Source organism: Myotis brandtii, unplaced genomic scaffold, assembly GCF_000412655.1.
Source record: "Myotis brandtii unplaced genomic scaffold, ASM41265v1 scaffold793, whole genome shotgun sequence".
NCBI classification, from domain to species: domain Eukaryota; kingdom Metazoa; phylum Chordata; class Mammalia; order Chiroptera; family Vespertilionidae; genus Myotis; species Myotis brandtii.
Window position 1 is genome coordinate 729845 of NW_005371193.1, and position 24203 is coordinate 754047.

Below are 24203 nucleotides of genomic sequence, written 5' to 3' on the forward strand. Positions count from 1 at the left end.
AGTTCCAACCGATGCCAGACAGTCCAGTTTCTCCCTGTATGAGTCTGGGTCCCCAGAGACTCGCCCAGAACTGGCGTTCAGAGCAGTTGGGAGCTTGTGTCTCCCTCCGGATTGAAAAAGACAGCTGTGTCCTCTGTTGCCAGCCCTTTCCACGTGCTCCTCTGTACCTCTGCACTTTACTTCCGCACCTCCTCTGAGTCTCAGTGTGCTTTTCTCTTGTAGTTGTAGAATTTCCACTCAGCCAGCCTTCCTGTGGTTCTGGATGATGTCCGTTTTGTCTTTTAGTTGTATTTTTGAATTTGTTGTGCGAGACAGCAATTTCCGGTGTTTACCTATGCCGCCATCTTGGTTTCTCCTCTTGTATTATTATTTAATTATTGTATTATTTTCCATAAGAACAACTGTACACCTACTTTTGCCCCACCCTATATAATTAAGTCAAAGGAAGAAAGAAGAATGATCATCACCAAATGGATTTAACAAGCTTATCCTTATTCTCCCAAAATCTTTAATGTCTTAATGTCCTAAGACTTCATATGCCCTTGATTCATTAATATTTATCTTGTTATTCTCTTATATGAATGTCTTGAAATAATTTTTATCCTTTTATTTGTAGACCATGTCTGTAGATATGCAACTGCGACATTATGAGATGCAGCAGCAACAGTTTCAACATCTCTACCAAGAATGGGAGCGAGAGTTTCAGCTGTGGGAGGAACAGCTTCATTCCTATCCGCATAAAGATCAACTTCAGGAGTATGAGAAGCAGTGGAAAACATGGCAGGGGCATATGAAAGCCACTCAGACCTATTTGCAGGAGAAAGTCAATTCATTTCAGAATATGAAGAACCAGTATATGGGAAACATGTCAATGCCACCTCCTTTTGTTCCATATTCTCAGATGCCTCCACCTCTACCAACAATGCCTCCTCCGGTATTGCCTCCATCGTTGCCACCACCAGTAATGCCCCCTGCCCTACCTACTTCAGTGCCACCACCTGGCATGCCCCCACCTGTGATGCCACCTTCTCTACCAACCTCTCTGCCCCCACCTGTGATGCCTCCATCTCTGTCTTCAACAGGGCCACCACCAGTTCTTCCCCCACCTCCCCTCTCTTCTGTGGGGCCACCACCAGTTCTTCCCCCACCATCTCTCTCTTCAACAGCACCTCCACCTGTCATGCCCCTTCCACCATTATCTTCAGCCACACCTCCTCCAGGAATACCTGCCCCTGGGGTTCCACAAGGGATACCTCCTCAATTAACAACAGCCCCAGTTCCATCAGTCTCTAGTTCTCAGAGTTCACAACTTCCGGAGAAACCTAGACCAGCATTACTTCCCACTCCTGTGTCTTTTGGTTCAGCCCCACCCTCAACTTACCATCCTCCATTGCAATCAGCTGTTGGCCCTTCAGAACAAGGGAATTCTAAAGCTCCTCTGAGCAAGTCTACTCTGCCATACAGTTCGTTCTCGTCTGAGCCAGGACTTGGGGAGTCTTCAATTGTTCCATCTCAGCAAATCACTGCAGTCAAGGACATGCCAGTGAGGTCAGGTGGACTGCTTCCAGATCCTCCTAGAAGCAGTTACATGGAAGGTCCAAAAGGGCCAAGGTAGGTCTGACTTGTTTGTTTGTTTGGTTGGTTGGTTTGGCTGATTTGTTGATTTAGGCTGAGTAGGCCTTGATGGTATAAAAAACTTCATTTATGCAATTTTGGTACTCACTTTATCCTTTTAATCCAAACACAATCCTGGTTTACAATTAATTATGCTAGTGTTCACTTATTAGACATACTGAAATCTAGAAATGGTAACCATTTCTTGTGATGTCACTACTTTATCCTATATGTAGAGATTATGGTGTAGGATGAATGTGATGTTTCAGAGTGATGCTTATCAATTTCTTATGTTTCAGCTTCAGAAGTAATATTGATTAGACTTATTTATCTTTTTTGCTTTTTTTATTTGATAAATAACTTAATTGATAGCTTCTCTTTGTTAGCTTATAAGCTAACTGTTGGACATAAAGATGAATAAGCCAATATTGTAGTGAATAAGGCAATGAAATTTAGTATAAAGGTATATAAAACTTTTGTTTTGCCCATTTGTTCAGCAAATATTTATTAAGTTCCTATTCTGTGTTTATAGCAGTGCATATAAAAGAACAGACAAATGTTCCTCAATTTGGGAGATGTTTTTCTTTTGTCTAAACCACTTTTTTAAGAAAAAAATATTTTTATTGATTTCAGAGAAGAAAGGAGAAAGAGAGAGAAACATCAATGATGAAAGAGAATCATTGATCAGCTGCCTCCTGCATGCCCCCTACTGTGCCTTGACTGGGAATCAAACCGAGACCTCCTGGTTCATAGGTCGACACTCAATCACTGAGCCACTCCGACTGGGCTGAACCACATTTTTATATAGAAAAGTACACACAAAAATTTACTAGTGGTTCCTGAGTTTTTTCTATTTACCTTTTAAAAGATGTTAAATTCATTTTTCTAAGTTTGTAAAAGTATATTTTTCTCCCAGGGTTGACCTAAATGATAATTTTCCTACAGAAAAAAACATTTCAATAAGATTTTCTTCCAATTGGAAATTATAATATACATACATCCTCCTTATACAAAATTTAGATAGGACAGAAGAGGGCTGAAAAAAGTTAAAGTCACCTAATTCCACTGTCGATTATTATTTGGAGATAATAGTTTTTAAAATAAATGTTTTAAAAATGGCATCATACTACGTATATTGTCTTATAACTTGCTTTTTCCACTATCAGTACATTGGTTAATTTTCCATCTTAGTGTCAGTGGATCTACATCATCATTTTTAATTTATACCTGATTTCAACAATTGACAACAAAACATATCTTTTATTTGTTCCCCAAGTTTCCAATTCTGAAAACAATACAGCACAAACTTAATCCAAAATCAAAGCTAATCAGAGGCTATTAACATGAGTTCCTCTGGGTACTAGAAGCCTTGCCAGAGACTTTATATACATTGTCTTATGGAGTCTTCTCAACAACTTGTGAATTTGTAGACCCTACTTTTACCCTTTACAAATGGGCTGAGAGGATTGGGTAACTTGCTCAGGGTTGAGTCACTGGGACAGTGGAGCCTGAGTTTATACGCAGAGAATCAGAGCAAAAGCACTAGTTAAGTACTGTATGTAACACCAGGTTTCAGTGATATTCATGCTCTCAGTGATGTGCAAACTTACAAATACATTTGTAGCCTTTATTTATTTGGTAGGTGTATCTTCTTGATTTGAATTCCTACTTTTCTACTGGATTGAGTATTCCTTGTAGATCTGGTTACTGATTTGCTATCAGAGAAACACATTTTTAACACCTCATGAAACAAAGATTTCCTGTTCCCTTCTTTTCCTCTCATATTAACATTTCTCTCCTTTGCCTATCAAATCTTAAGTTTGTAAATTTAGGCCCTATTTTAAGTTATTTTCTTATCTCGTGGTACAATTAATAACTACGGCGCTAGGAGGATCTTAGCAATGATATAATGCAGTATCCCCTCTATAGCAACTCACAGTTGTGTTGTATTTTAGTTTGTCATCTTGTGCATATTACCTTATTCCTCTCATTGATCTCTTGAGGTAAGTAGATAAGGAAGCTGAGCTTTGGAGAGGTTATAAATAAATTGCCCCAGATGACATAGCTAGCAAATAGTTAAGATGGGATTAGAATCCAAGGCTTCTGATGCATTTACAGGTTCATTGTACTTCCTGTGACAAGCAATTGATGGCCTCTGCTTGAATACTGACAGTTTTCTAGAAAGTTTATTTCTTACATTGACCCTAAATATATTACTGTAACTTCTACCTGTTGACTCTAGATCTTCTTTTATGATACAACACATCATGAATTATCCTCTCTCTTTTACGGTGTGTTCCTACACTTATTTAAAGATGATCCTCTTGTCTTCTTTCCCAGCCTTCTTTACCCACTCTGCTCTGCCATCACATAAACTCAAATTCTTTTTACACCAACATTGGTTCCAGCTTCCTCCTGCTTTATTGCTCACTGTCCTTTGAGGAGCTTTTGGTTCATCAAGTCTCCTTCAAAGGCAGAGGACCATAGTCCTAGTTCCCACTTCGTTATAAATAATATTCTAAATTGCCCTTTTTTGGTCAGCACTCTCAGGTATGATTGTAAGTACAGCTTAGTGAATTTGTTCAAAGTAGACGCACCCATGTTATTACTACTCAGATCAAGAAATAGAAATTCTAGTGTATGAGATGTCCCCCTCATGTCCCTTCCCATTTTCTCTTTTTATACCACAGATTAGCTTTGTCTGTTTTTGAACTTTATATAAATGGAATCATACTGTATGTACTCTTTTGAGTGGCATCTTTCACATGACATAATGTGAGATTCATCCATGTTGTGTGTAGCTGTAGTTTGTTCATTCTCATTCCTGTACAATATTTTATTGTATGAATATACCACAGTCTATTTATCCATTCTGATATTGACGGTCATTTAAGTTTTGTTATTATTATGAAAATACTGCTATGTGTCTTTTGGTGCTATATGTCTCACCTTAGATGCATACACATATGTGTGTGGATGTTTAATTTTGTTTAGATATATACCAAGGATTGGAATTGCTTGGTCATGGGTATACGTTCTGCTTTGATAGATCTTGTCAAACAGTTTTCTAAAGTGGTTGTTTTAATTTATATTCTCACCAGCAGCGATTCTGTGTTCCCGTTTTTTTGCATCCTCATCAATACTTAGTATTGTTAAACCTTTAAATTTTAGCCACCTTGGTGGATGCTTAATGGTATTGTAATATGGCTGGAGATTTTACTTATGATAAATTTCACATCTTTATTAGAGCCTGGAGTGCACCTGTAGGACATTTATCTTTTGATTTATCTAATAGTTTTGGTACAACTTTCTGTCACTTTGCTTTTCTTTGTCCTTATAGTCAGGAGATGAAAATTTCTGAATTCTCAGTTGTGCTGAATGAAGCCTAAAAGCAAGGGGGTGTGACAGTTTATTTCACTGTTGCCTCATCCTTCTAGCATTTTATCATTCTTTTGTTGTCTTTGCATTTCAATCTTCTTTGGCATAGTTGTGGATAATTAATAAGTAATGATGAGTATTAATGAATTCTAAGATAAGGAAATCACAAAATGTTCTAAGATCTAGAAAAAAATAAAATTCACTTAAGATCTTATATCTTAGATTTGTGAAAGGATCCAATGGACCCATATGGTAATTGCAAGATTTAAATTTTGTTCTGTTTTTTAAAAAATAAATTTTCTCGTTGTTCCCTGGAAGGCTGGTAAGAAAAAAGACAAAAACCCTGGCTGGCATGGCTTACTGGTTAGAGCATTGGACTGCATACCAGAGAGTCGTGGGTTTGATTCCTATTGAAGGACACGTACCTGGGTTGTAGGTTCAATCCCCGCCCCCAATCTGAGCATGTGTGGGAGGCAACCGATCGATGTGTCTCTCTCACATCCATGTTTCTCTCCCTCTCCCTCTTCCTCTCCTTCTCCCCCCCTCTTCGGTGAGTATTAAAAAGAAAAGAAATCACGAAATATTAATCTCTGCAAATAGAACTGTTTTAAAAAACCCTCAAAAACTACAATTGGATCCAGTGAACTCCATGGGCTAATGGTGTCTTTTGATAAATAGAAATTCTTGATTTTAATTTAGTTGTAATTTTAATGTATTGATCTTTTCTTCCTTTGTGGTTAGTGCTTTTTTGTGTCCTGTTTAAGAAATCTTTGTTTACTCCAAAGCCGTAAATACATTATCATATTTTATCTTCTTTCTTTTATTGTTTTACCTTTTATTTTAAAATTAATAATCCATATAGAATTGGCTTTTTTGTTAATGTATGGTATGAGGTAGGGGTCAAAATTCTCATAAGTCAAGTAATGATATGTGTAGATTTGTTTCTGGACACTCTTCCTTTGGTTTATTTTTATGTCCTTGCACCAAATGTCACATGGTTGTAATTACTGTAGCTTTATAATAAACCTTAATATCTTTTAGTTAATTCCTCCAATTCTATTTCTAGATCAGAGGTTGGCAGACTTTTTCTGTGAAGGACCACATGGTAAATATTTTTCTAGACCACCTGGCTGGTGTGGTCTAGTGGTTGAGAGTCAACCCATGAACCAAGAAGTTACTGGTTTGATTCCTGGTCAGGGCACATGCCCGGGTTACAGGCTACATCCCCAGTAAGGGGGTGGTGCAGGAGAGAGCCAATTAATGATGTTTCTCTCTCATTCATGTTTGTATCTCTCTATCCTTCTCTGTTCCCCTCCCTCTAAAATCAATAAAAATATATTTTAAAAAAAATTTCTAACCCTGGCTGGTGTCATTCAGTTGATTGGGGCGTCATCCCTTGCACCACAGGTTGCTGGTTTGATTCCCAGTCAGGGCACATGCCCAGGTTTTAGGCTCGGTCCCGGTCTCCAGTAGGGAGAATGTAGGAGGCAGCTGATCGATGTTTCTTTCTGTCTCTCACCCTCTCCCTTCTTCTCTCTCCAAAAAATCAATTTAAAAATATTTTTTAAAGTATGTTTTTCTTTCTTTTCTATTTCTTTTCAACCTTTAGAAATGTAAAAAGATCATTATTAATTGTATTTGGCCCATGGGGCATAGTTGGCTGACCACTGATCTAGATTGTCTTGACTATTCTTGGTCCTTTCTATTTCCCATATAATGCTTAGAATCAGCGTATCAGTTTTTTAAAACCTGCTGGAACTTGGGCATTGTATAGAATCTATTGACCATTTTGAGGAAGAATTGATATCTTTATAATATCAAGACTTCTGATTAGTCCCATCCACTTTTTGATTGGCTTTAATATTGGAATTGTGGACCTCTTCCATTCTGTAGCTGTCTCACTAAGATTAGCAAAGGACTACTAAAGAAGCTTTTCTTATGCTCCCATTTGTCATGATTGTTCCTCTTTATAGTGTTTACTTTTGGGGGGGTATTTTGATTTTAGGATCTTGGATATACCTGTTAGAAAATTGGCATTGTTTTACATGAAAACTAAAAGGGAATTTGATTTGAGAATTTAATATGTTGTAATTCCTGTGGTCTGCTGATTTGAATATGTTTATGTAAGCATAGTGATAATCAGATAATAACTTGTTTAATGGTATTTGTAATTTTACATACTTTAAGTTTTCATACCCAATTTGAAGTATTTTTAATATCAAATTTTGAAGTCTTTATACCTCATTCTAATGGTTTCATACCTAGTTTTAGGGTTTTTATTTTTTAGAGGTTTCTGAAATACTTAACTGTACAAACAAAAATTTTCTGAATATTTAAACCTCAAATATTTGTTTGTTTTTTTCATCTAACCAATGTGCAATGCATGTGTTTGGTGTGATTGTGTTTAGTGAATAGATGCTATGTTTTTTCTTTATTTCAAATACATGCTTTTATATGTTAAAAAGTCATAGTAATTAATTGTATTTATGTAAAAGGTGCTTTATTTTGTACATATTTTTAACATGAGTATCTCTTAATATATTTATTTCAAAAGCCTAAAAATTCTTTACTTTTATAAATCTAAAAGGTTTTGATAGTTTTATGATTTCATAACATCCTTGAACTTTGAAAATATGAAAGTGCACTATTGATAAATAATTGCCATTTCTATGTAGTGTTGAAGATATATTTCAATTTGTTTAACATTTTCTGATTCCCAAAATAAAAATAAAATGATGACCCTTGGCTGTTGATCAGCAATTTAATCTGAAAGCAAAGCATGCTACTTTTCATGGAAACTGCATATTATATGTGTAGGCATGAAGCTTGCAGAACTTTTCTGCCATGTTCTCTTCCTTCTTAGCTACACACATTTAGTGCTTCCGCTTCCTTTTTCCCTTTCCTTTGTTCTTTATATATGCTCTTCTCTTTGTCTGGAATCCCTTTCCTGTCACTTTTGCTTTACTAATTCCTGTTTTTCCTGACCCCTGGGTTGCACTTCAATAATTGAGTGCACATCAGTAATATGTTGAGATCCTTCAGTGAGTCATACAATGGGGATAGCTCAGTGAGCAAGACCAAAATGTCCCAAATTTATTAAATTTTGTTCTAATTGTTGATTGACTTGTCTTACTCTTCCTATAGACCCTGAACTCTCTGAGCTTTATTTCAGCACTAACACAATACCTGACAATAAGTGTTCCTTATCCCAAAATGTCTCAGTTATGGATAAAATTCTCAAGGCATTCATAATTTAGTTAGGAAGGCAGTTCATTCATATTCAGAAATTGATTTTAATATAAGATAATGTGCTGACGGGCTCTTTAGTGACGTACATTTTAGAGGATAGTCTTATCACTTATATGAACTAATAATTGCTGAATTGAATACAAAGCAGAAGATTTTATACAAATTTAATGATTTAAGATGTCATTCCAGGCACTTTAACAAATATAACTTAAAGAAAAGGAACCAAACCATCATAAGCTCTGAAACTGTATTCTTTTTGCTCTTTGTAAATGTGTGGTCTCCATCCTTAGCATTTGGATGCATCCTTTTGACAAGTCTCCAGTCAACTCCTTTTCCCTTTGCCCAACAATAGCTGTGCCAAGCCTGCACTATTTTGGATAGACCATCTATCCTAGTGCTGCTTTCTCTGTCTTAGCAAACATTTTATTTTCTTTATAGCTTTAGTTTAGATTCCTCTCAGGCCAAGTAAAACTCAACTTCCTACCTTCATCTTTCCGTCACCTTACTATCCTCATCTTCTTTCTTACAACTCACAAGAAGACTTTCTCCTGGTTAGGGCTAATCCTGTCTCTGTGCTTGCAAAAGAATTAGATTTTACATTTTATCAAAGGGATGCATACACATAGTCTGAAAGAAAAAAAAAGAAAATTAACCATCCACTATTCAAAGCCACCTAGATGTGTTTCCTAATAGCATCTTTCATCTTTTATTCTTTAGCTGTTTCTTTTGGTAGTTATTTTTATATCACTGACGAATATGCTGTTGCTTTCTTGACTTACACTTTTTAGGTATTATATATGTACTTCCTGTTCTGATAGAGGTTTATTCGTTCTTATACTACTCTCTAGTCTAACCCCATCTGCTCAATATATTTATATCACTATTTTGATACATCAGTAAACAATGTTGTTTGTTGTAGAGGTAAGCAGTGTGCTGTGATTACATTTTCTTTAATGTAATAACTTTTTTCAGAATTTCCAGTTGTCTTTCTTCTTGCAAAATCTTTAAAATAATCTTTCAACTCCAGTCCCCAAAACACCTATTACTCTTGAGGAGATCTCTCTCCCAAATTCATGCATTCTCTTGCTTTTGCCTAGGCTGGTTGGCTGGTTGGTTGCTCTCAAGATCTGCCATATGGCTGTTGCTCTCATATTTCCCTTGACTATCCTCCTGGATTTGGATACACTGTTTATTGAATCTCATGGCTTCCTGTTTGTGGGTTAGTGCCTCCTTTTCCTTGAGTGCATGCTCAAATAATTTACTAAGAAACTGTATATTGAGGGTAAATTTTCTGATTCCTTGCATGTCTGCAAATGTCTTTATTTTAACCTCACATGTGATAATACTTTGGATATGGAATTTGAAGTTGAACATAATTATTCCTCAAGGTTTTTAGGTCATTGTTCTATTTCCTTCTGTCACCTAGTACTACAGCTGTTGTGCTGCTGCTCCAATTCTTTTCCTTTTTAGATGACTTTTCCCTACTGCCAGAAACTTTATTTTATTTCTGGTACTCTAATTTTTTTTTTTAAACTCTCACCCGAGGATTTATTTTTATTGACTTTAGAGAGAGGAAGGGAGAGGGAGAAGGAGAAACATCAACGTGAGAAACATCAATTGGTTGCCTCCCTCATACACCCTGACTGGTGAGCAAACCCACAACCTGGATATGTGCCCTGACCAGGAATCAAACCCACAACCTTTCAGTGTATGGGACAGGGCTCCAACCAACTGAGCCACACTGGCCAGGATTTATTCCTGGTATTCTAAAATTTTAGTGGTTTTGTTGTTGTTGTTGCATTGTTTTGCTAATTATACTGGATACTGAGTGAACTGGGCCCTTACTGTGTGGAGATTAGAAACTCTTTAACTCTGGGAAATTCCTTTGTGCTATTTCTTTAATTTTTTTGTTTGTTTGTTTTCTGTTTTTGGAACTCGTTAGCAGGATTTTGGATCCTGCTGGATTGATAATATTTGTCTCTTTTCTTCTCTCATTTTGTTGCATTTTCTGAGATACTTTTAATCATTTTATTGCACTTTTTATTTTGAGAATTAAAACATTTTTCTACAGTTCTTCTGGTTCTGATCCCTTTTACATATAGCTATTTTTTCTTGATTTGTAGATACTGTCTGAAGATACCAATTTAGGAGTGGGGTTTTTTGTTTGTTTTTTCCATTCTCTTCTGTGTGTTTTTGTTGTTGTTTGTTTTTTGTTTTTTGCATTATCTCTGTTTTCTCCAGATTTGTGAACTGTTTATCTTTGGTCTCTTTCATTTTGGAGACATTCCTCAAATATCTAGTGATCATTGGTTGTCCATTTCTATTTGAGAGTGGGAGACACTGATACGCTGATTGGGAGCTCTGGGGTAGGGGAGCTTACCAACTATTAGGCTTTGCTTTAGGTGATAGGACAAAAAACTGCTAATGCTAGCAGACCCTCAAATTCAAGAATTTACAGACGTTCAGCCTAGGGAAAGGCTGGTTGATGGAACTGAATGTAGATTTTAATTTATATGTTTTTAGGGTTGGTCAAGCAAGAAGTCTTACTTTTGCCCTCTCCAGCATCTCTGGTAACTGAGAATCCTGACCCTCTCTGGGGTTTTATAGGCAAGCCAGCCCCACCTTCTGTTACCAGCACTCTAAACTGTAGCTTTTTCCTGCTCCATATGTTACCACTCGTGTGTGCTCTATTTCAGAATTGTAAAACAAAATTCTCATCTGCTGGTGGCCCCTTTTCTGTTTTTAGTGGGTTTATATACTTTTAAATTGTTATGACTATAAAATGTCAACTTGGCGAGGCTGAAGTACGTTTCCCGGAGTTCCCTTTCTTATATATTTCTGATTAGGAGATTTTTGCACCTAACATGAAATATTCCCGGACAACCAAAAACATTCTAACTGTTTTCCCAGAAAAGGATATAAAATCCTCCACCCCCTTTTCTTGTTTGTTTTTGGGATATCTTCATTCTTCTGATTCATACTCCCTCTTTGATATTCTGTAACAAATTCTGTAACAAATAGGAAGGTAACTATTATTACTGTATCTTATTTTAGGTGATAAAGAAGAAAAATTAACCAAAAATATTTGACTAATACATATGTATATATTTAAGCATATAATGCAAATTAAGGAAGAAATACTCATATCTATCACAGTCCTTATTTTTGCAATTGGTCATGTAATCATAGTTGGTTTTTATTACTACCTTCTTTCACTACCCTTACCATAGTCCCTTTGCTCTCAGCAACTACCTCAGCTGGTCCTGGTTTTTTGCCTGGTGGGGGACCCAAATATTCATTATTTGAAGGTCTGGGCTACTCACAGGACATGGAAGTACTAAGGTGTCCTAGAGGATCTGTATTCCAGACATATTCCTCCTTATCCTCATTGTATATTAGTAACCCAATTTTGCCTTGAAAGTCAGGATCAATCCTCCCCCTCCACACCCCCAGCCAGTTCATAACTCCTTTCTTTGCCTATTGACTCAGAACCCAAAGTGGCCAGGTGGCCGTCTCAACCTGAGTTGAGTAGAGTCATTGTTGTGTCATTGTGTTGATGGAAGCATTCCTCCCTTTGAAACTAAGGCTTCTAGACCAGCAAAACCAATGTCTCAGGGATAGGAAGTAAATATTTTGCTGAGACTAAATTTATTACTCTTCATTGATTTCCCAAATAAATGAAAGAAAAACCTACTTCTCATAAAAGGCATCACTATCCACTCAGTCACATAAGCCAGAAACTTTGGAATCATTCTAAATTCTTCCCTTTCTGTTATCATTTAAATCCCACCTTTTAGAAAGTTCTATCTGTTTTAGGGAGCATTTGAGATCTTGCTTCCTGACAATTGTCATCAATTTGGCTCAAATAAAATCTTTTTTTCAATCTTATATGTTGTAGCTTCCTTCACATCTCTCACTTGTATCTCCTCCTCTTCGTCCTCATGTCAGTCATCGCCTTAGAACAGGAGGCTTTACCTTCACTTTCCCAAATTGTAGAAACAATCTACAATAGGCTTTTCCCACCTATTCATCTGCAACTTTTCTGCTAGAGCAATCTTTTTTTTAAAAAAATCAGACCATATTTAGTGGCTCTAAGTGCTTATTAGGCAATTCCCAATTCTTACCAGCCAAATTAATTCATCTGTTGTAACAGAAATCCAAAGTCACATGGCTTTAACAAGTTAGAAGTTTTTTTCTCTCTCTGGACTTAGGTGATGGCTCTACAGTATCAGGAATCCAGGTTCCTTCTGGTTTGTTACTTAGACATTCCTTACTATGTTGTCCTCAACTACATGGGCCAAGATAATTTCACTACCGTGTCAGAGCTAGCATGAAAACGGAAATGGTGAAGGAGGAGGATGTGCCCTTTAAGGATACAACCCAGAAGGATGTGTAAATCATTTTCATTCTCAACCCATTGCCCAGAACATGACTATAAGTTCTAGCTGCAAGAGAGTTTGGAAAAGTGACTCTTTAGTTTGGCTGGCCTTGTGTCCAGCTAGAAGCTCAATTATTGTAGAAGAGGGGGAATGGATATTGGAGGAGCACCAGTAGTGTCTGCCATAAAAAGTAGTCAAGGTCTTCTGGACATTGACTCTTGCCTGCCTTTTTACCTTATCTCTTAGTGCAATTCTTTCCCACTCCTTTTCCCCCCCGCCCCCCACACTCCCTGACTCTGTCTCCTCTTTGCTTCAGCCATGCTACACTGTTTGCATTTCCATACATGCTATGCTGGTATCTGTTTCTCTGCCTTTCCTCAGAATACTTCCTTAGCCTGAGATGCAGTTGCTTCTCACTCCTCTCATTCCAGCATACTCTGTTAGCCTGATCTGAGAGAATTTGTCTTTCAAGACTTAATTTAAGCATTTATTGAACAGCACCCCACCACTACCCAGATCGAATTGATCATTCTTTTCTCTGCCTCCCTTATTTATATTCAGGCAGACTTTAGTTATTGCACTTTTAAGCACATATTTACATTTATATTCTATTTCTCCTTGATTGCAAACCCTTTGGGGACACAGAAGACATCTTATTAATATAGCCCTTGAATGTAGTGTAGTACCTGATAGGCAGGGGATTAAAAATGTGCACTAGATATTTACTGAATCAGTGAGTGAGTCCATAGCAAAAACATCTCTGTCCAGACTTTAAAATGTCAGGACACACTCTGAAAATATGACTGGCTGCTGTTTTTTTTTTAACTTTTGTCAATCAGTTAAAATGATAATGCTAGCTCCAAGAATATTTATCAACATCCTATATTATCTTGTTGATTGTTTCATAGTTTTTAAGTGATATTTTAATTCTAAACGTACTCTTGAAGATAGCTTGGAATTTATTTTTTTCCATTAAAATTAGTGGACTTTTCTGTCTACTAAGGCACAGTGTTTATAATTGTGTTGTTGTTTTTTAACGGTTCAGTACATCAGTGACTTGCTGTAGGAGATGTATCGAAGTGAATTAGATAAAACTGACATGATTTCCAAAGCCTGTCCTAAGGCCTTCAGAGTACTGCCACTTTAGCATGCTGGTTCTAAGATACAGATATCTCAGGATTTGTTTAATGACTGAAAGAGTCATTGTTGTAAACAAATTCCAAGGCAAGATTGCCTTAAATATTCTTACATGGAGAATTTTTTTTCTGCTTTACTGTCTTGAGTAATATCTTTTGTTTTACTTGTAGATTTGATGGTCCTCGAAGATTTGAGGATTTAGGGTCAAGGTGTGAAGGACCGAGACCCAAAGGGCCTCGTTTTGAAGGAAATCGCCCCGATGGGCCAAGACCCAGATATGAAGGTCACCCAGCAGAGGGCACTAAAAGCAAATGGGGAATGATTCCCCGGGGGCCAGCATCTCAGTTTTATATTACCCCCAATACATCCCTAAGTCCTCGACAGAGTGGACCACAGTGGAAAGGCCCCAAACCAGCTTTGGGACAGCAACAACAGCAGCAACCTAAGTCACAAGCAGAACCTCTTTCAGGAAACAAAGAACCATTAGCAGACACCAATAGTAACCAGCAGAAGAATTTAAACATGCAATCAGCTGCATTACCCATTGGTGCAGATGTAAAGGATGCCAAGGCGGCTCAGACAAATGAGAATCTAAGCGACTCTCAACAAGAGCCACCTAAAAGCGAAGTCTCGGAAGTGCCCATAGAGCCTTCTAAATGGGACCAGAATTCTCAGAGTATGGAGACTCAAATGGACAAAACCCAAGCTGTTACTCAGCCTGTATCCCTTGCAAATAAACCTGTACCTACTCAATCTACTTTTCCCTCAGAAACAGGGGGGATGGAGGGAGGAGCAATAGTAGCAACATCATCATCATTAAACGCAGATAATGATTTTAAACCTTTAGGTATTGGTCTGCCCCATTCAGAAAATAACCAAGATAAAGGGCTGCCTCGGCCAGATAGCAGAGATAATAGGTTAGAAAGCAATCAAGGCAGCAGCTCATCTTACAGAGGTCCTGGGCAAAGCAGAATGGAAGACACACAGGATAAAGAACTAGTAAATAGAGGTCGAGGCCAGGTAATCAGCTGTGACCCAGGGTTGGTCAAGCAAGAAGACTTTCACGATAAGGTGATGGGTAGAAGAGAAGACAGTCGAGAGAAGATGAACAGAGGAGAAGGCAGTCGGGACAGAGGGTTGGTGAGACCAGGAAGCAGTCGGGAGAAAGTACCGGGTGGTCTGCAAGGCAGCCAGGACAAGGGTAGAGCTGGCAGCCGAGAAAGAGGACCACCTCGGAGGGCTGGAAGTCAGGAGAGAGGACCCCCTCGAAGGGCTGGGAGTAGGGAGAGAGTACCACCTAGAAGAGCTGGGAGCAGGGAGAGGGGGCCCCCACCTCGAGGGCCTGGCAGTCGGGAAAGGGGACTGGGAAGACCAGATTTTGGTCGTGACAGAGGTCCATTTAGACCAGAACCAGGAGATGGTGGGGAAAAAATGTATCCATATCACCGAGATGAGCCTCCTAGGGCTCCATGGAACCATGGAGAAGAGAGAGGGCATGAAGAGTTCCCACTAGATGGTAGAAATGCTCCAATGGAACGAGAAAGACTTGATGATTGGGATAGAGAGAGATACTGGAGAGAAAGTGAACGTGACTATCGAGATGATACACTAGATCCATATAACCGAGAGGACAGGTTCTCAGCACCACCATCTCGATCGCATGATGGAGATAGACGAGGCCCTTGGTGGGATGATTGGGAGAGAGATCAGGATATGGATGAGGACTACAACAGGGAAATGGACAGGGATGTGGATCGGATTGGAAGACCCATGGATATGTATGATAGAAATTTGGATAATGAGTGGGACAGAGATTATGGGAGACCACTGGATGAACAAGAATCACAGTTCCGTGAACGGGATATTCCATCTCTTCCACCTTTACCACCCCTCCCACCTCTTCCACCTTTGGATAGATATCGGGATGATAGATGGAGAGAAGAAAGAAATCGAGACCATGGGTATGATCGAGATTTCCGTGATAGGGGTGAGTTGAGGATCCGAGAGTATCCAGAAAGAGGAGATACGTGGCGGGAAAAGCGAGATTATATTCCTGACAGAATGGACTGGGAAAGAGAACGGTTGTCAGACAGATGGTACCCATCTGATGTGGATAGACATTCCCCCATTGCGGAACACATGCCCTCCTCACATCATTCTTCTGAAATGATGGGGTCGGATGCAAATTTAGACTCTGACCAAGGCCTTGGAGGGGTAATGGTTCTCAGTCAGAGGCAGCACGAAATCATTTTGAAAGCTGCACAAGAACTGAAAATGCTTCGGTAAGTTGACAACTTAAGATCATTTCTTTTAGTCAAAGCCACATTCAGACTGCTTTTTAAAAATGTGATATATTTGAATGGAATTAATTTTACTTCAAGTTCTTATCACATAATTATAATTATATCTCTGGTCATTCCGTGCTGTTTTAGGGTTAGGATGGGTATTTAGGAACTGTGTTAATTATAAACTTATGTTCTGAAATGTGAAAATTTGATGGCCATTCTTGGCTTTTATAGATGTGTTGCTGACATGCCATGCCTGTGCATGTTTCAAGTGTCAAACTTCAACTTTCTAGTGCTCTGGATTTCAGAGCTCATATGTAACATCCTGTTTTTCCCCAGGAGGCAGTTTGTTCTTCTGTATTAGATCTGATAGACTTCATATTCATTAATCTTTGACATAACTTTGGAAAATGCTGTAAGGACTCATATTTTTCTCTGTTGAAGCTAAGAATGGTTTACCTGGAAGCATCCTCAGATTTGTCTAACCATTGGTACTTTCTTTTGGGGATGTTTTATCTTTCCTTATAATTAGAAGCTGATATCTCTACTTGAGGATGTTATTTATACATAATCAAGTATTTTCTTTGTGAGATGGAGAATAGAATTTGGATGTCTTAACTTACAGTCAACTTACTATGTATGTATAGGTATCTACATAATGCTTCCCATGTAGTAGCAAAAGCTAACATTTATTGTATGCTTATGATGTGCCAGGAACTGTGTGCTTTGTAGCTTTGTATAAATTGTTTCATCCTTAAACCAACTATATGCTAAGATAAGAATTTAGGCGTCATTGGCAGATTGTAAGTTTTTTGAGTAGTTTCTTAGGAATTAGATGTGTTTTGAGAAAATAAATTAATGGTTAGTTTTTTATATATTCCAATGTATTATGTTTCTTTCATTATTCAATTCTGGTCTATATTTGTGGATTACACCAATGAAATTATAACAAAAGCTTTCTATGAGGTTTAACTTTTCCAGATTATTAAGTGTGTGGAAAGCATACCCTAGAATATTTAGCTACTATACAACTCACTTTTAAATTATAGACACCTTTAATTTAACAATCTTGTGTGCTAGTTACTGTGCTAGTAATTTAGCATATATTATCTCAATCCTCCTATCTCAGATCCTTATATCTCAATGGCCTGTGAAGAATAAGTATTATTATTCCCACTTCATAAATGACACTGAGGCTCAGAGAGTTTAAGTCCACTTGGCTAAAAAGTGGCAGATCCAGAATTGGAACATAGTCTGTCCAACTCTAAAATCTATTTTGTTTTTTGAAAACACCAAGCTGATTGGTGTTGCTAATCTGCCAAAGTTTCTTTCCTTTTCTTTTAAAAGTTTCCGTTTCCTTCCATTATCGCTTTGCAAAGAAACGCTGGATAAAAAGTGCTTCTTCATCATTCTTTTTTAAAAGCTCTTTCTAGGCAACAGAAACATAATTAAACGAAACATATGAAATGATGGATAAAAGTGGTCATAGTTGAATACAAGTAAGCTATGTTGTGTTGGTATAAAGTCATGATTTACACAAGGCATAAAATAATATTTTTATATACTTGACCCTTATTTTGTATCCATTTGGATCACTACACTTTACAAATGCAGGGAGAATATTGTAAAAGGTGGGGAGAGGTTGCATGTGTTTAAGGTGGTCATTGTAAGGAAAAGGAAAAGGAATTTGACCAGACATTTAAAGAAAAACTTGAAGTTACATAATTACTCTTTAGGAATATAAAGTGTTGTTTTCAAAGGTGTAGACTGACCGTTGTTCTCACCATATACAGCAGAGGCAATTAACTAAAATACCCACAGGAAGCTGACAGGTAACAAAAGTGAGTGAAAGTGGCAAAAGGCCTTTGTCTAAAGTGGGCAGCCACTACTCCACTCAGCTAATTGTTGGCATGTGGGGAATGTAGGCCCATTGTTACCAAATCTCTTTAACATTTGAATTTCTATATGAAATATTTTGCTTTGTAAATAAGGGCAACTAATTCAGATTTTGAAAACTGATGTGAACACCAAATTCAAAAAAACCTTTCCAGCCCATATTTGGTCCATGGGCCACCATTTTGCAACCTCTGGTCTAAAAATGGCAGAGAGCTTTTGATTGGATGAAAGAAAAACATGACAAGTAAATGAAATATTAGAATAGACTAATGAGGTGCAGGTTGTAGCACCGGTCCTTGAAGATCTTCAATAATTTATAATTATTTATAGGTCGTAGATGTCTGATCAGTTAGCTACATCAAGGCAAGAGAGTGGTGTTACCCTGGAGGTGCTCTGTGAGCACTGTAGAGGGTTTTAGAACAAGATTTTTAGGTCTCTTGTTCTTCTATATTAATTGCAATCATTTAGGAATGGAGTAGACATGCCTTATATACAATGGCAATTTTATTTGTTTACAGGGAACAGAAAGAACAGCTTCAAAAGATGAAAGACTTTGGGTCTGAGCCACAGATGCCTGACCACCTGCCACCCCAGGATTCAAGATTGCAGAATACACCTTCAAGACCTGGAATGTATCTGGTATGGGAAAATGTGTGCTTGGAAAATGCAGTGGTTCCTACTTTGTATGTTTGTCTGTCCTTTAATCTTTTGATATATGAAGCAAGTATAAATTTTCTCTATAAAAAAATAGAAATTTTGCCCTGGCGGATTTGGCTCAGTGGATAGAGTGTCGGCCTGCGAACTGAAGGGTCCCAGGTTCGATTCCAGTCAAGGGCACATGCCCAAGTTGTGGGCTCGATCATCAGTGGGGGACTTGCAGGAGGCAGCTGATCCATGATTTTCTTTGATTCTCTCTCATCGTGGATGTTTCTATCTCTCTCTCCCTCTTCCTTTCTCTCTGAAATCAGTAAAAATATGTTTAAAAATAAAATAAATAAAATTTGATAGTCATATCAACTGTGCTTTTAAAAAAATAAATAAATAAATTTTGTTCAGCCTGTGTGGCTCAGTGGTTGAGCATCGATCTATGAATCAGGAGGTCATGGTTTGATTCCCTGTTAGGGGTTATGCCTGGTTTGCAGGCTCCATCCTCTAGGGGGCGTGCAGGAGGCAGCCATCAATTATTCTCTCTCATCATTGATGTTTCTCTCTCTCTCTCCCTCTCTCCCTCTCTCCCTCTCTCCCTCTCTCCCTCTCTTGCCTTCTCCCTTCCTCTCTGAAATCAATAAAAATAATATATTTTTTAAAATGTAAATTTTTGGGAAGGTAAAAGGCTAATAGTAATTGACTTTTGAAAATCTTAAAAGTATGGTCTTTTGATAAGTACACCAAGCACACATGAGCTTTATGGCTCATGTTCACAAATTGACGAATTTTTCTAATAATTGTTTTTGTTCAAATAGTCCTGTTTTCATCTGGGCAGTGCAGGGGCTCCCCATGAGCCCTGCTCATGTGAGCCTTATAGTTTCCCCACCTCTTCGAGCTATTTGTCCTTCAGCTAGGGAAAGGATCAAACATCATGCTCCAGTTCGGTGGTAAAGAGGGGTGATTTAAGTTCAAGACTTGTGTCTTTCATTTTGTTATTGTTTTACCTTTTAACAACACAATAAGAGAGAGAGAAACACTTGAATCATTTCACCAAATTAACTCGTTCATTTCTCAGTGCTTCTTTTCATCCTTGTCTAACACATAGCACTCATACATAGTTGTTGGCATAAACCACCCTCATGATGTTGACGCCTCAGATTGTATCTTATGACGTATGTATGCATCCATCTGCCTACAGAGTTTCTCACTGTGGACATGTCTCCTGTCAAACTCAGCATATTCAAAATGGGGCTCATTATCATCCTCATCAAACTTGTGTTTTCTCCTCACTATCACCTACTCAGCCTATGTCCTACCCTTCCATATTCAGTCATGCTATTGATTGATTTTACCTTTTTAATATTGTTCAAATATTCCAGCCTTCATTCCCTACAACCTAATTCTAGCCTTCATCAGTTTTTGCCTAGATTATTGCAGAAACATCGTAATTCATCTGTCTCCATCTTATTATCCTCTGATCCATTCTCCATTCTGCCATCAGATTATTTTATTTTTTGAATCAAAGTTTGAGGTATAATTTACATATAATAACATACTCATTTTAAGCCTACAGTTCAAGTTTTAACAAATATATACCAAAAGATTAAAAAAAAAATTCCAACACCCTTAAAAGTTCTCTCATGCCCCTTTGTAGTCAGGGCTACCCCTACACTCCACTTTAGGCAGCACTGCAGCACTGATGTGACTTCTGGCCAAAATGGACATTTTAAAACAAATCTCACCGTGTCGCACTCTGGCTTTAAAACTCTTTAGTATAACCCATTTCTTTCAGAATAAAATCTAGATTCGTTTGCATGACTTTTTATGTTTTTCCTGAGTTGACCTGACCTCTGCTTACCATTACTGGCTACTCCACTTTCTTATACTCCACTTTCCTTTCATATGGAGCGTCTTTTATAATTCTTTGAACATGCCAGGCTCTTCTCCATGTCTTTTTACATGCATGTGGTTTTATAAACCTAGAGTTTCTTTTCTTTCCTACTTCCCCCTCCAACTAGTTAATTCTTGTTCATCTTTTAGAACTCAGCTCTATATCTTCTCTTCCACTTGTGTACGACAGTTGCCCTCATATGCACCCCTGTAACATCTTGTATGAGCCTCTGTCATAGCCATTATCATATTGTATTTTGATTGTTTTCTTGTCTGTTTTTCCTCCTAAACTGAGCTCATAAGGATAGGAACTATGTCTTTTATCTTTGTATCTCTTAGCAAATAGTAAAAACTCTAGATTATAAATCCACTAGATTATAGATCCACATTTTTGTTCTGTTCACTGAACAGTCATTAAACATTTTTTATATTGCTACATGCTTTATTATTTTTGATGCATAATTTATTAATTCCACTTCTATTGGACAGTTGTTTCTAAGCTTTCACTTTTAATAATAAAACTTTAATGAATGTCTTTGTATCAAGTTCTTATTTTAGATAACTTCTTAAAAGTATTTTAAACTCCCAGAGTGGAATACTTAAGTTAAAGAATAAGGACTTTAAAAAAAAAATGTTTTTATAGATTTTAGAGAGAGGCAGGGAGAGGGATAGAGAGATAGAAATACCAATGAACGAGAGAGACATTGATCGGCTGCCTCCTGCACATCCCCTACTGGGGATTGAGCCCGTAATCCCGGTATGTGCCCTTACCAGGAATCAAACCGGGGACCTCTTGATTCATGGGTTGATGCTCAACCACTGAACCACACTGACCGGGCTGGAAGAAGGACATTTTTATTGTATTTTGTTGTTGTTGTTGTTGTTGTTGTTGTTAATCTTCACCTGAGGATATTTTTCCGTTGATTTTTAGAGAGGAGTGTAAGGGATGGGGAGAGAGAGAGAAACATTAATGTGAGAGAGAGACATTGATTGGTTGCTTCCCACATGCACCCTGACCAAGGCCAGGGATTGAGACTGCAACTGAGGTATGTGCCCTTGACCTGAATCAAACGCAGGACCCTCAGTCCATGGGCCGCTGCTCTGTCCACTGAGCCAAACTGGGTAGGGCAAGGACATTTTTAATGATTCTTGTAATATAGACAGTGGCTCTCTAAAATAGCTGTATGACATCTGTACTGTAGCCTTGCAAGCATCACTTATTTAATGTATTTGGTAGATATAATAGTTTTAATAAAATATTTTAATACGCATTTTGATAATTAGTGAACAAATATTTTTCCATATTTTTTCATTATATTCTTGTAAATGTTCTATTTTTGTTCTTTACCAATTCACCTGTTTGATTCTTAAGGCTTTCTTACCAATTTATATCATCCTTAATATAATATAGATATTAATCCTTTCTCATATAAATACTATAAGGGTGTTTTGTTTTCTATAAATATATCTAGTGCTTTCACTATATAGTATGAAAAAAAAACCCCACTTTTTGTTTTATTTGTAGACAATGGTCCCAGCAGTTCTTAACATTTAAAACATATCTGGATAGCTGTACTACAGACATAATAGCTTTGTCCTACATAGGCATTTTCTTTTTTTTTCTTTTCTTTTTTTTGTTGTTGTTGTTAATCCTCACCCGAATATATTTTTTCATGGATTTTTAGAGAGTGGAAGGGAGAGGGAGAGACACAAAGAAACATCAATTTGAGAGAGATAGATCAATCTGTTGCCTCCCACATTGGGGATTGAGCCTGCAACCAGGTACATTCCCTTGACCTGACTCAAACCTGAGACCCTTCATTCCACAGGCCAATACTCTATCCACTGAGCCAAACCAGCTAGGGCTACATAGGCATTTCTTAATAGTTTCAAGTGTCACAACCTAAAGTTTACCTTTAGGTAATCATCATTTGTAGTGGCCTCTCGTTAAATAATGTTCTTTACATATTAGCCAAATCTATTTTGTTACCCAGAAAGTTTGTTTTTAAAGCATAACCTACATATGAGTAAATACCTAAGTTGTGTATTGTTGGCTTTCCCAGGTCTAACATAGTTTGCAAAAATGAAAATTTGACCATTGGGTTTCGGTACTGAGTAAATAAGGACCTATTTGCCAAGAGGTTCTACTATCTGCTTAATATACATTTCTGTTGGCATTTGGTGATTACTTTGGGAAAAATGCATGTAAACATTACACACAACAATAGCCCTCTTTCTTGGACCGCTTACTAAATTTTCCTTTGGTTTCTTTGTTTTATTATTTTCTAGTGCTCATTTTATATATTGGTACCAGCCTTACACAAACTGCTGCTGTCAATCAGATAACTGAATAGAAGTGAGGAATTTGTTTCTCTCACTGGAAATTCACTATTTTTGCAGGAGATAGGTCACCAGTGTGGGAAGATAGATTATAGCAGAAGTTCTTAACTATGTGGTGAACATCAGAATTACTCATGGAGGTTTGGTTTATTTGTTTTTTAAACTAATGCCACGACCTCACCCAAAGAACTCCCGTAGGTTTTGGGTGAGCCTGGGATATCTGTATCTAAGTACCTAGCACCCTGATTTTTCTGGAAGGAGAAAAAAGAGAAGGTGGTACATTAGGGGAGGGGTAATAGTGATGAGGGCAATATTTTTCTTCTTTTTTTAACTACTAATTGAAGTTTCGTTTACATAACCATGTAATTTGCCCATTTTAAGTATATAATTTACTGATTTTTAGTAAATTTACTGAGTTGTGCAACCCTCACTGTGATCCTGTTTTAGAACAGTTTCAACACCCCAGTAAGATTCCTTGTGTCAATTTGAAGTTCTAATTCCCATTCCTACCCTAAGTCTCAGGCAGCAATTAATTCACTATCTGTCTCTATAGATTTGCCTCTCTAGGTATGTCATTTAAATGGAATTATACAATATGTGATCTTTTGTAACTGGCTTGTTAGCTAATGTTTTTAAAATTCATCCATGTTGTAGCATAAATCAGTACTTCTTTTTATTACCAAGTAATAATATATAGTGTGGATATACCATGTTGTGTTTATCCATTCACCAGTTGATGGACATTTGGGTTATTGAATAATCCTATGAATATTTGTGTGCAGGTCTTTGGGTGGACATGTTTTTCTTGGATAGATACCTAGGAATGAAATTGCTGAGTTTGTGGTATATTTATGTTTAACTTTTTGAGAAGCTGTTAAAACATTTCCCAAAGTGGCTGCACCCTATTACATTCCCACTAGCAATCTAAGAGGATTCTTATTTTCTACATCCTTGCCATCGTTTGTTATTATTATCTTTGTTATCAATTATAGCCATTCTACTGGGTATGAAATAGTATCTCATTGTGACTTAAATTTGATTTCCCTAATGAATAATAATATTGAGTATCTTTTCATGTGTTTATAGGCCATTCATATATTCTTTGGGGAAATATCTATTTAATATTTTCCCATTTTTAAAATTATTTGTCTTACTAAGTTAGGAGTTTTTATATTCTGAATACAAGTCCTTTATCAGATATGTGATTTGCATATGCAGTTGACCATTGAACTCCATGGAGGTTAGGGACACCACACACACACACCCCTCCCCTCTTGCAGTAGAAAATTTGAATATAACTTTTAAATCCCCAAAACTTAAGTTGTCTTTTGGTATCTTCGAGGGCTTGGGAGGATTGGTTCCAGGACACCACCCCCCCCCCCCCCCC

The 24203-nt window shown here is 37.4% G+C and overlaps 1 protein-coding gene across 1 annotated transcript in view; it reads left to right on the forward strand.

Moving 5' to 3' along the window:
* LOC102252177 (YLP motif-containing protein 1) overlaps positions 1-24203 on the forward strand; it is a 55871-nt gene that overhangs the window by 6960 nt on the left and 24708 nt on the right. The window contains exons 4-6 of the mRNA XM_014531167.1: positions 617-1611; positions 13928-16039; positions 18457-18577. Of these exons, the coding sequence (XP_014386653.1) occupies positions 617-1611; positions 13928-16039; positions 18457-18577 (3228 nt within the window). The remainder of the gene's footprint in view (positions 1-616; positions 1612-13927; positions 16040-18456; positions 18578-24203) is intronic.